This window comes from Myotis davidii, unplaced genomic scaffold, assembly GCF_000327345.1.
Source record: "Myotis davidii unplaced genomic scaffold, ASM32734v1 scaffold147, whole genome shotgun sequence".
Lineage (NCBI taxonomy): Eukaryota > Metazoa > Chordata > Mammalia > Chiroptera > Vespertilionidae > Myotis > Myotis davidii.
This window is the reverse complement of record NW_006383010.1, coordinates 9,797,650-9,810,912: the sequence shown is the minus strand read 5'-3', so window position 1 is coordinate 9,810,912 and position 13,263 is coordinate 9,797,650. Positions and strand designations below refer to the sequence as shown.

General features: G+C 35.1%; 1 protein-coding gene across 1 annotated transcript in view; it reads right to left on the bottom strand.

The window, feature by feature from the left end:
* Positions 1-13,263, bottom strand: part of ENPP1 (ectonucleotide pyrophosphatase/phosphodiesterase 1) — a 77,524-nt gene that overhangs the window by 9,427 nt on the left and 54,834 nt on the right. The window contains exons 15-23 of the mRNA XM_006778481.2: positions 12,227-12,335; positions 10,717-10,848; positions 8,311-8,342; positions 7,189-7,316; positions 6,039-6,108; positions 5,040-5,127; positions 3,356-3,525; positions 2,509-2,560; positions 1,036-1,190 (exon numbers count right to left, since the gene is read on the bottom strand). Of these exons, the coding sequence (XP_006778544.2) occupies positions 1,036-1,190; positions 2,509-2,560; positions 3,356-3,525; positions 5,040-5,127; positions 6,039-6,108; positions 7,189-7,316; positions 8,311-8,342; positions 10,717-10,848; positions 12,227-12,335 (936 nt within the window). The remainder of the gene's footprint in view (positions 1-1,035; positions 1,191-2,508; positions 2,561-3,355; positions 3,526-5,039; positions 5,128-6,038; positions 6,109-7,188; positions 7,317-8,310; positions 8,343-10,716; positions 10,849-12,226; positions 12,336-13,263) is intronic.

The following is a 13,263-nucleotide window of genomic DNA, read 5'->3' as shown; positions in this document are numbered from 1 at the left end:
ATCTACCCGCAAACAATGTGTTAATTTGCATATCACCCTGATTAGCCAATGGGAAGCGTGTTGGAGGTATGGTTAATTACCATGTTTGTCTTTTATTAGATAGGATATATATATATATATTTTTTTTTAATTCAAGTTTAAGGTAGAAATGTTATGTAAATATCTGAATGTGTGTGCACTATATATTTTTAAACACAGAAATTTTATACACACACACACACACACACACACACCCTTATATTTTTATTTAGCTATCTCAGTGATATCAACAATAGTTTTATTTTTTAAGTTCAACTCATGTAAGCTCTCTATCTTTTAAGGACATCGCACAGCTTGCCAGATACTTTCAGTTTCTGAAAAGCTGGTCAGTCTAGTTTAAAACTTCCATCTCAAGTAAGATCTAAATCTCATCTCCACCCTTTGTCCTCTCTTTCAAAGCACATCTCTGATTATTTCTCTTTCCACCACAGCCGCCAGGAGTGGGGAGGAATGGTGATCTTATTCTGGGACATTTTCCCTCTCTCCTCTCAAGGCCTGACTCCTCTGGTTTGGGGGGTGAACAGGACCCCCAGCTTCTCCCTGGTTTGGTTCAGGGGTCCGCCTGTGGTTGGATAGTATATGCAGGGAGGCGACTGAGCCTGCTCCATCAGTGAGAATCTGCTAAGAGTTGAGCAGTTGAGGGAAATCCGTGTACCCACATACCTATGCATTTAGAGATGAATAATTGTGACTGATTGTAAAAATGATTTCATAAAATTTTAAAATAAAATCGTAAAGTATTTAAACCAAAGGCCAGAGAGAAGAATTTACTGCACATGCCTCGTTTCACAGAAAAAGAAATATTCTCCAAGTCTCAATGTCACGAGCTAGTTACTGGCAGAGCTGAGACCTAATTTTTCTGACTCCCAGTTCAGTGACCTAATTTGAGAAGTGATTACAGAGCCAAGATTAACAGTGATAAACAATGCTCTCAATGTTTTGCTTAGTGATCATTTGAAGTAACCACACAGAACTAAAAGGGTGGCAAATACTTGCATTTCTGTTCACGGTGTAGGATGACCAGAGGGGCATCTGGATGTCTTGGCTGTAACCACTGACGAACTGGTGCTGGTAGAGCAGACAGACAGTGCCGCTCTTCTGGAGAGCTCTGGGTCTTCCGTAGGGTAAAGTGCCACGCTTAATAACCTTCTCTTGGGTCGCAGGAGGAAAACAAAACCACCTTTTCAATGTACTTAGAGTGCACTACATGATAATATCTGATATACTCATCTAATTCTTTCCCCTACTTAAAATACTGAAACAATAGTTTTTAACAACAACAACAAAAAATTCAAAGAGCAGCGCCATAAACAATTAAGGAAACAAAAGCGATTCAGTAGTGCAGTTTTTGTCCATGAAGATTCCAAAGAGCAATGTAATATGAAGCTATCACAATAAACATGAAACTGCTAGAAATTTCAGCAATTTCGAAAGTCCATTGCTAAAATTCTTTAACGTTATTGCAATTACTTCTTGTTCAGGATGTACTCCAGAAAGAAAATGCGTGTACTTGGAAAGCAAAAGTGCAGACCTGAAATTATGAGACTAAGCTGAATGAATTTTAATAATAGTATAGACTGTTTTCTTGCCCTTTCCCCGTGTCATGTGCTTTGTAGAGTTCTTTGTAGACATCATCTAATTTAATTATTAAATAGCCCTATAAATTAAGATTATATAACCATTTTACAGGTGAGGAAACAGCAGCTGGTAGGAAGTAAATACTTGTTTCCATGGACATAGTTTGTAAGCTCATATTCAAACCCAGTTCTACCCAAATTTCAAAGTGTCATTCTTTATCACAACACTTTAACACCTTGAGATCACCAAAGGTTTCTGTAACTGAACATGTATAGAATTTTATACAGATAAGATCAAGTAAAGAACAGTGCAGAATTCACCTTTTATTCCAGCAGGAAAATAATGTGAGACAAGTAATTTAATCTATTAGAGAATCTGTCAAGTGTATCAGACACTATATTGAAGTGTCACTGAACATCCAAGTCAGACTAACAAATTTCATCAGATGTCTGTAGAGTCTTAATTTTCATTCACAGGTGATGAAGAAATAACTTTAGATAAGTGATTCAATTTATACTCTCTTGTAATTAACTAAGAACCCAGTGAGATAGACATTTAACATGTATTTTAAGTGGAAATTGGAAGATTTATTATAAACCTAAAAAATCTTCAAAATCTCAAAAGATCTCTACTATGTTCATAAAGAGTGATTCAGTTTCCACTAAACATATTGCGTACTGTTTCCACTCTAAATATCCCTTCTTTCCTTATGATTAACCATCTAGACTGTCAAGCAAAGAAATCTCTATGTTTTATATCAGGTAGTCCTCCACTACTCCCTTTATTTTATTAGCTGTTCTAAAAATTGCCACCAAACAAGTTCTCTGTGATTCACACTATTGAGAAAAAGCCTGCTTCCCTATTCCAAGTTGAAGAGTAAACATGCCTTACCTTCTGCCATGGTCAGATTCAACTGTGTCTGAAAATCCATGACTGGAAATATCTATAGAGTTAATAATACTATTTTTAAGGAATGAAATACATGTTTCAATTTTGTAACAAACAACATCTATAGATTAATTATTCTATTGTAGAACAAAGATACAATTTAAAACCATCTTGTACAAGTCAAAATTATTATTTTTTTATGTTGAGGATAAAGGGATAAGGATGACAGTTGAAAAGACAAACTTGTTAGCACAAGCACACTATTAATTGAAAGATGAGAATATAATTGCTACTTTAAAATTCTTAGCCCTACTCCTCAGTCTTTCTAAAAGCCTAAAACAAAATAGAAAGAACAAATTCAACTACTCCCCAAATTTCCATCTTTAGGGATCTCATCAATTTTGCTCATAACCTGTCACATATTTTCATCCTTTTATGACAACTATATATTAAAGTTGGAGAAAACTGGAACAGTGTCATATATCCATTTTGTACTCCAAAAAGATAATTTCCCCCTAAATTTAAAATAAGGTGGGGATGTACTTTGGAAAATGAATATGGTGACTGGTTTATAATCAAGACCTCACTGCTGGGATAATAGGACTCAGCTAAACTTCCCCCAAACTGCAAGTCAAGTCACAACACCCAGGGATAAAAATAGAGGCAAAAATAAGGTAGAGGAAAAATAAATAATAAAAAGTCTGCATGTGTCACTAGAATTAGAAATAAATATTATTTTTACTCTCACTCATAAATGTTAATTTGATCATTAAGTCTTTCCACAGCACATGCTATGCAGAAAGTGCTATGAAAACATACACACTGGGCGCAACTTCTCAGCAACACTTACTGAGGGGTCACACGAGCAGCCAAGGTTGTCGCTGGGGGTCCTTGTGAAGGGGCACTGCGCTGGGGGGCCGACTTCTTTGGGATGCTTTGGGGTGTAAACAGGATTCTTTAGAAGGTGGTTAAGACTTCCATGAGTTCCATTATTAGGAGCAGGTGTCAAATTCAGTAAGTCTGCATAATTCCAAGAACGGTAAAGATTACTTAAAAGTTTCAAAATCAAATAAATAGACTTGTACTATGATTTATATTATTTAAAACCATATTTATATGAATCCTTAATTCTTTACCTAAAATAGAACTCTAAAATTCTCTTGGGATTTAGAGTATTTTTAACTATGCTAGTCTTTATGGAAATACTGAGGTATATGCTGTACTTCTTTATGAATTTTTATGAACTTTAATGTTTGTAATAACTATAATTAGCATATGTTGAATGCTTATTATATGCCAATCACCATACTAAGATATTTTTCTTACTTAATCTTCCAAACAATTTAATAAGTTATTGTCTATATTTGACAGATGAGTAATCAGAGCCTTTGGCTCAATGTCTCAAAGCTACTAAGATAACAGACCTAGGATTCAAAGCTAGCTTTGTCCAAGTCTAAGATTCATGCTCTTAATAATAGTAATAGCACACACTTACATAATAAAGCACTTACTATATGCCAGGCACTGTTTTAAGTACTTTAAGATCTAGTAATTCATTTATGTAAATCAGCTCCCATTGAAAGAATTATACTTAGGACATATTTAAGGTTTTGTAAATGCCCAGTATCATTATCAGAAAAAGAAATTAATATTTAAGATGTAATATTCCACCCACAAAGTACTATTTTGGGCACAGAATTCCCTGGCTGGTTTTGCTCAGTATTTAGAGTGTCAGTCCGAAGACCAAAGGGTTATGGTTTGATTCCTGGTCAAGGGAGTGTGCCTCTGTTACAGGTTTGATCCCCAGCCCAGTCCTGGTTGGGGCCAGCTTGGAGGGAAAAGCCCTCCCAGCACAATTATAGCCAAAGGCAATGGTTGTAAGCTTGACCTTATAGTCTGACCTTGTAGTCCTAGGTAGCTGAGGGATGTGGGCTGCGGAAGGTGCAGCAAGTGCTGCCAAAACAAAGCTTGATAGAGTTCAGAGAATGGCAACAACAGGAAAGAAGCAGATTTGAAACTCACAAGAACATTGTAAGCATGTTGCCCTTGTTTTGCTTTGTGTGATCTGACCATAAAATAAAGATCCTGCTTACAGGCAGGGCCACTGTTTCTTCATCCAGGCACAGTGATTCACCTAGCCCCAACTGTATTCTCTTGCCTGTTCTCTTTAATCCTTCACCGTGCCTCCTCAAGTTCACCACTGGCCATGCTGGACGCAGTTCACACACTGATCTGATTCAATGGTCATATAATTGAGCCCCGGCAAAGTACCAAGCACTGAGGATGTACAGACCTCCCTACTCTGGGTATTGTACTTTACCAACGTGCAGCTTAGTGGAAGAATCAGATAAGTAATCAGATAGTATGTTGGGCACATTTTTTCAATGAGTTGGGGTCAGGAAGGAAAAAGGTAGAAATGTGAGGGTCTATCTTGCCTCATCATCATCTTCACAAAGGTGCCCATCGAGTAACTTATTTTTGATCGTCCTATCTCAGCTGTTTTCAGAAGGGATGAAAGCTGCCTGTTCACTTACCACACATTAAGTTATAGACTTCAATATTTTCAAAGGATTCAACTTCAAGACCGTGCTTGAGTCCAGGTCCATAGCCAATAAAGAGGGCCTAGATTGACCAGGAAAGTAGCAGTTTATGAATTCCAGTTATGAATATAGTTGGTCAAATGTAAAGTACAGTATAGGGAGCATAGTCAATAATATTATAATAACTATGTATGGTGCCAGTTGGGTACTAGACTTATTGGGGAATCACTTAGTAAGTTACATAAATGTGTAACAGCTATGCTGTGACGCCTGAAACTAATTGTAATATTGAATGTTAACTGTAAATGAAAAATATTAATTATAATTTTTTTAAAGTGAATTTATATTATTTACATTGTATATTTATAAACTGATTATGTTAAGAGGAAAAATACTATGCCCAATGAACTTGGTGGGAATTTTTTTAACCCCTATTGCACAGATAATCTAAGGACATCTAGAATAATTTTCTTAACTTCACCGTAATTCGTGACTTGACATTCAGAACAATAGTACAATGAAATCTAATCTTATCTATGAAATGGGATATACACCTCACCCTGCCCATCTCACACAGTGTTGCAGGGATCAAATTAGATAATTATTGTGAGTATATTTTTAAAAATTTTAAGTGCAAAGTAAATTTAAGGTATTATTTTCACTTAGAATATAAGTATGATGTCTTCTCAAATATTAACAAATTGTCTTTCATTTACTGTGGAGCAATATTGTTAGTGGAGCATAATATATATATGATAATTATTGGAAATTTAGTAGGAGGTATATGTCACATGTTCATGAAATATGAATATAAATTTTAACAAAAATCTATTACTTTAATTCATACCAAAGAAAAATAGCTATATGAAAGTATATTTTTCAATATTCTCATTCAAGACATATAATGTCAGTGTTTTTAAGTCTAAAACTTTATATACAAGCTTTTCTTCAGCTATAACTATTATTTTTAAAAAATATAATAGGTATACTCACTTGCATATTTGAAAATAGGTTGTCAGAGCCATGAAATCCACCTCCACAATATTTCCTTTCTGAAGGATTCCTAATTTTTACATAATATGAATTAATAATGTAAAGTCAACTCACAATGCAAAATTTATAACCATGACATTATTTTCATTAAGAAAGAATAAGTAATTATTTTTTAAAACAAACCAAGAAAAGGTAAAATCACTTGGCTTTAAAAAGCACTAAAAGCCACCTTTTTCTTTTATTTTGTGGACAAATCAACTATAAGCTATATGGTATAGAGGGAAAAAACCTACTATCATTGAGACAGAACTGGTTTTGAATCTTGATTGTGATAATAATTAGCTGTGACTTTGGAAATTTACTTATCTTCTCTTGATTTCAATTTTGTCATGTTAGATTGTTTGTAACAATTAAATGGTTTAACCTAAAGAAATGTCTGATGCATAATAGATGTGCACTAAATATTAATTCTCCCACGAGGGTAAGAACCATCTGGTCTTTCATATTTCCAAATGCTACAAGCGCAGGTCTCTCATAAAGTTGAGACAGTGCAATTCTGTTACCTATATTCCTCAACCCTAGCTTTCTGGCAACCATCAAGAGAGTTAATGATCAAATTTTGCGATGTTAACCATATTAATGATGCAAATAATTTGCTGAACACACCAATAAACAGGTTTATTGATAGATCAGTATAACAAGAATGAAAAAATAACTGTGTATAACGATGAAGCCAATTGGTCATTATAAGGTAAAGAGCTTTTGCCAATTATCTGCTGGATTTGAAGACATTATTAGGCATAACTGTAATGTGCAGAAGAGATACAATGGCAAGTGGCAACACAAATCTGGAGCACAAGAAATGATCACTGTGGAGTAAGTGGACAGAGCAGTGCTTCTTAGCTGTAGGTGATCCTCCCTTGCTCGGGGACTTTTGGCCTGTGTGGTGACAACCTGGATGGTTACAACTTTTTCATCTGGTGAGCAGAAGCTGGGAATGCTTGCAAACACCCCACAATATTATCTTATCTAAAATGTCAAGAGGCCAAGGTTGAGAAACCCTAGAATAGAGTCTAGAGAATCATATTTGTGCATTTTTCCTATTGAATTACTAGTAGGCTAAGTTTACCTGGGAGGTTATCAAACTTACAAAGCAAGTTGCCACTGAGGGTCCAAATAGAACGTCAAGGGCTCAATCCTGTCACTTTTGGCAAAATGCAACCGCTTGGGTAAGAACTGTTTTAGGTAAGGTTTGAAGTGCTGGTTTGGCTCCCGGCACTAAAATCATAGAAGGCAAAGAAAAAACATTATTTGCAGATTTTCTGAAGTGTAAACTTTTTTTGAAAGTGCTTTCTAACTCCATATGAATTTTCCTCACAAATATTTTACCAGCATGCCCAGTAAATCATATGTGGAAAAATAAATGAGTTCATACTATTTGTATACTGTACAAGTTAAATATTCCCAGCTATTAAATATTCTTATTTTTATATGAAACCATAATCACTGCATTGATGTTCCAGGATACGTAGACTGTGTCACAAGATTATATTTGAGTTACTACTGATGATCTTATTTTCAAACACTCGTATAACTACAATTGTAAGAGTTTTATCCAAAAGAGAAAATTTTATCCACCAGTTTGGCTCAGTGGATAGAGTGTCAGCCTGCAAACTGAAGGGTCCTGGGTTCAATTCCAGTCAAGGACACATGCCCAGGTTTCCGGCTGGATCCCCAGTGGGGGACTTGCAAGAGGCAGCCAATCAATGATTCTCTCATCATTGATGTTTCTTCTATCTTTCTCTCCCTCTCCCTTCCTCTCTGAAATCAATAAAAATATTTTTAAAGGAATTTTTTTTAAAGTGAACATTTTCTATCAAGTAAAATAAAATAGTCCAGATAATTCAGCACCAGGACAATAACTTACTTAAAAAATAGGCATTTAAAAAGACTGGTAGAAATACATTGTGGTGCTAACAGTGTTTATGGTGGCACAGCTGTAGGTTTTTCTTCTTCTACTGTTTTCAATTATGCTTTTCTTGTACTATCACATACATTTAACAATGTCAATAAACAAATTCTTAAAACTTTCAAACCTAAATTATTGGGACATGTCCTTAAAGATCTTTAAAATCTACAATACATTTAAATGTTGGCCCAGTTACTCAAAAATTCTAATTCTATAATCACAACAACAAATACTGAACGTTTTATAAATATATGTTATACAAAACTAACAGTAATTAGATAATAGAACAATAAAGATACTCACAGAAAGATTTCTGACAATGCCTTCATAATTAACTGAAGGGGGACAAAGATAAAAAATTAATTATTGATAGTATGCTACAATTAGAAATAAAAATAATACAAACATATAGACTATCAGATTCAAGGCCAATATTTCTAACAGCTCATTTAAGTCATTATATATTATCCATTGACAGAAATAAGATAGATGTTTAGGAATCCCCACCCAAGCCAATGAAATTATGTCACACAGTCAAATGAAAAGGCAAGTTACAGAACATCCACCTAACCATCCAATTGTCTCCACCTGACCATCTATCCAACTGCCTATCCATTTGTCAACCCACCCAGTAATCCATCCATTTATCCCTTCATGCAGTCAAATACCCATGCATCCATCTACTAGAGCTAGTATGATTTCACTGAATAAAAATTAAAATAAATGTGTTTTATATACCCATAGAAAATATCTGAGGAGACACATTCCAAACTTAACAGTATTCATCTCTAAAGAGAGCAACTGAGCTGTAAATTAGGAGAGCTTAGGGTGGGAAACTGTTATTTTTTGTTTTATATACTTTGATAGTCACTGATAATTCCAGAATTTCAAAATAAGAGGGATAGAGAGAAACTCAGAAAAAAAGAATAAGTAGAATAGTTTTGGAATTGTGTTTGCATAGCAAGCCCACAGTTACCTAATTCCAGTCTAGTTTTCTAATTAGTTAGACTTTACATAATTTTGACAAAATTATCCAGATAGAATATGATATATATATATCGTTTTTGCTTTAATTTGGGAAACTTGAGGGCCTAACTGAGCTAAGAGTGTGGCTAAAGTTTAGCCATCCCATCCTAAATATTTCTGGGACTGCCATTCCTCTACAGTTTTTATAAGAGGTTTTATAGCTACTGTATATTACTCTTATACATTTAAAAAATACTAATTAGGGGCCCTGGCCAGGTAGCTTAGTTGGTTAGAGTGTCATCCTGATACACCAAGGTTATGGTTTGATCCCTGGTCAGTGCACATACAAGAATCAACCAATGAATGCATAAATAAGTGAAACAACAACTTCATGTTTCTCCCTCTCTCTCTATCTCTCCCTCCCCCCCACCCCAAATCAATAAATAAAAAATACTAATTAAAATTTGTTATGCATATAGAGTCTATGCTTTGGGTCACTATGTTAATATGTTTACATAATCATTATCCTGGAGCAAAATCTATTTTTTCATCATAAATATTCAATAGTACCTATTAGCACATATAGCACTCAGGGCCCAAACCTAACTCATTTTTTGTGTGTGGCTATTTGATGTTTATCCCATAATTGTATATGTGGTTCCAATTTTGATAACTGTCAGAAGAGCTTTCTTCCCCCTCCATTTTAGAAGTTAATTCTAACAAAAAGATAAACAAAATGGCCCTAAGTATCTGAAAGTTACCAAGACGGTAATCAAAAAGAGGGGTATACATAAAAATTCTTGAGGAAAATTGTCCTCTAATTTTAGAAAAAATTGATAGCCTTACTATTGTGAATTCTCCAATGTATAACAATAATATTTTACAACTTGTCAAACAAAGAAAAAAGAGGAGTATAACAGAAGTGCAAACAATTATGAAATAAGCTTGACTTGCAAAAGAATAAACATTTAAAAATATTTCTTGGTAGTCTGGGTGGTCAAGAGAAAATGTAAAATTTATTCTCTGTTTACAAAATACACTCATTGCTTTTTAAAATAGGTTTAAAAGAAGAGGACAGAAATCAGTTGCTTATAGAGTTAATCATCTCTGTCAGCATTCTTCCTTATAATAGAATATTATTCTATAACCTGAGTAATTTATTTTAAAGGAATGTCATTAATTAAAGTTGAATAAATGTAGCTAAACTTTTCTCTTAAGTTTTTTTGTACAAGTAATCTTGAGCCTAATATAAACAAAACACACAATATAACATAAAATTGTACGAAGCTCATGAATACTATGGTGGTTAGACCTAACCTCACATCCAGCCCCCTGAGGGGAAGATTTGCTCTGGAGATTTTTTAATCATGAAAAGGAATTTAACTTCAATTGATTCTCTTTTTATTTGTTGTTAATTCTTACCCTAGGATATTTTTCCATTGATTTTTAGAGAGAGTGAAAGAAAGAGGGAAAGACAGAGAGAAACATTGATGTGAGAGAAACACATTGTTTGGTTGCCTCCTGCATAATCCCTGACCAGGGTCTGGGTTCGGAAGGAGCCTGCAACCAAGGTACATGCCCTTGACCAGAATAGAACCCAGGACCCTTTGGTCTGCAGGCCAACACTCTATCCACTAAGCCAAACTAGCTAGGACTGATACTCTTTAGTTTAGACATATCATGATTTAGAGGAATATAGTCTAGATATCATCATATTCAAGGTCAGCATAAAGCTATACTTACATGAATAGTATTTATCTGGGACATCAGAGGGTCTCAGTCGAGCTGCAGGTCCATATACAACTTTAATATTTTTAACATCCCCCAGATATTTATTCAGATATACATATTTCTTACAACTGCCTTGTTCCATGCCTAGGTAAAAAAAGAAAAAAAATCCAAAACATGTTGCAACTTGAATGAAAAATTTAACATGTAGAACAAAATGTCTTTCACTTCTTGAATTTAATTCAATAAACACGTGCTCAGTATTCATGTTAAATATCTAATAGGTAAGACACAGAATCCTAGCTATATCTACCACTTTACTTTTTAAAAAAATCTTTTCCCTTTCCTTTATCCAAAATTAGTTTAATGTTTCTTCTTATTTATGTACCACTAGAGGCCCAGTGCACGGGTCCCCAGGCCTGGCCTGAGGGGATTGGGCCGAAACCAGCTCTCCAACATTCCCCGAGGGGTCCTGGATTGTGAAAGGGTGGTTCTGGTGACGCACCCAGAATCGGGCTCCCTCCTCTCTGGTTCTGGGTGTGTTACCTGAGAACCGCAGCTGCCAAGTCACCGCAGCTTGGCAGCTCCTGCATTGAACATCTGCCCCCTGGGGGGTCAGTGCGCATCATAGCTACCAATTGAACGGTCAGATGGTCACTTAGGCTTTTATATATATAAATAATATCTTTATGTCTTTATGAGAGTGAGGAGGAATATCACATTTTTAGAATAAATATAAAAGCCTCATTATTTTCCCCAAATCACCCAGAATATGAACTGGGAGTATAAAATTCTTATTCTCATTCCAGGCCTAGAGTTTCCTTAGGATATGACTTTTTAGGACTGTTTCTAGAAATAATTTTCAGTAATAATTTCTGAAGCAAACAACAATAACAACAAGAAAAGAATAATAAAAAAGAACTTGTATTCTATTTTCTTGTATCCACACCACTTCTATAGTCCCAAGGCTATATAAAAACATGTATTATAAAGATCACAGTAAGTAAAAGTGAAATTAAAATAGTGCCAAAATTAATATTTACTGCCTCCAAAGTCAGACTTTTTTCTGGGTGAAAGGGGTCAACGGGGGAGAGGGGAACACATCTGTAATAATTTCAACAATAAAGATAAATTTTTTTAAAGTCGGACTTATCATGCTAAAACAAATTGAAAAGGTACATAATAATCTGTTCAAATTAAATCTAAATTGTTAGAATAGATTTACCAAAATTTAATATGACATAATTTTCTTAACTATTCAAATTCCTGGTGTAGGTTTTCCCCAAATCAGAACATGGATGTATTTTTATTGATAGGCTCTTAGACTTCTGTGAATTCTGTGTTTCATTTGTACTTTATATTTAATATTATGTTTTCCTAAAGACTTTCCACATGAAACTATGTTTTTTAAAAAAGAATTAACTATAACAATAAGATAAAATAATGAAACAATGATCCATCAAGTAAATTGTGGGGGGGGGGGGCAACATTTAACTTGAAGGGTAAATGATGAAAATTGAAATACCATGATCTGAAATGAGGATGAGGTTCAGGCACCGATGCAAATTCAGCTCTTTTAGACCATCCATCAGCATGCCGACCATATTATCAACCCTCTGCAATGCTTTGATGACCTAAGAAAAAGAACCAATCTTATGTGATGTATGCCACACTAATGGCTGTTCCTATATAAAGCTATTTCTGTTGAAAGAAAAACAGGAAGGGAAGGAGGGAGGAAGGGAGGGAGGGAGGGAGGGCGGGCTGGCTCGGTGGAAAGAAATACTATGATGAACTGATTCACATTTAGCCTCAGACAAGTCAGGTAACACAGGAAGGGCAAAATAACTGCTGACAATGACCAGTGAAAGAGCCCAAATTCCACACATGCTTAATCCTAAATCTTGGGAATGGTGTTAGCTCAACTGATTCGCTCTTCCTCCCTGGGTTCAAAGGTTTCCTATGCTCCATGATACAAAATGATATGGCCCCCCAGAAACTGAAAGCAGTATTCGAGGTTTTAAAGCACTGCACCAATTACAAACATAGCCAGGAGTGGACTAAGTTCCTAAGGGGGTCAGTTCAAATAAGATGTTACATTTATTAGAGAGATAGGGAACAGCCTTAGTCCATGAGCTGTTTCCCTGTCTCTCACTTCCTAGTAACCGCTCAATGAAACAATGATTATTTGAAGCTCTCTATACTTTGGATAAGATCACCACTCCCCAGCTCTGTTGTAAGCATGGTCTGAGATGGTCAGAGATATATTTCCTAAGGTGGGGAGCCCATAGGAGGCTTCTTCTGCTATTTGACATATTACCCTACATTTTCCTAGAAAAGTGGAGTCTTACCCATTTACAAAATGTTTAAAAGGCACAAAGTTTTAGGCCAACGTAGGGGGATATGGAGTGGATGAAGGCTTTGGAATTGAAAATATTGAATTTAATTCATCATCAGTTCAATTTAGCACTGCAAACAATAAAAAAAAAAAAAATCAATCCGCCCAACTCTTATTTTGACTAAAATGCATTCTGTGGTTTAGTAAAATTATGCTTAGTACTCACT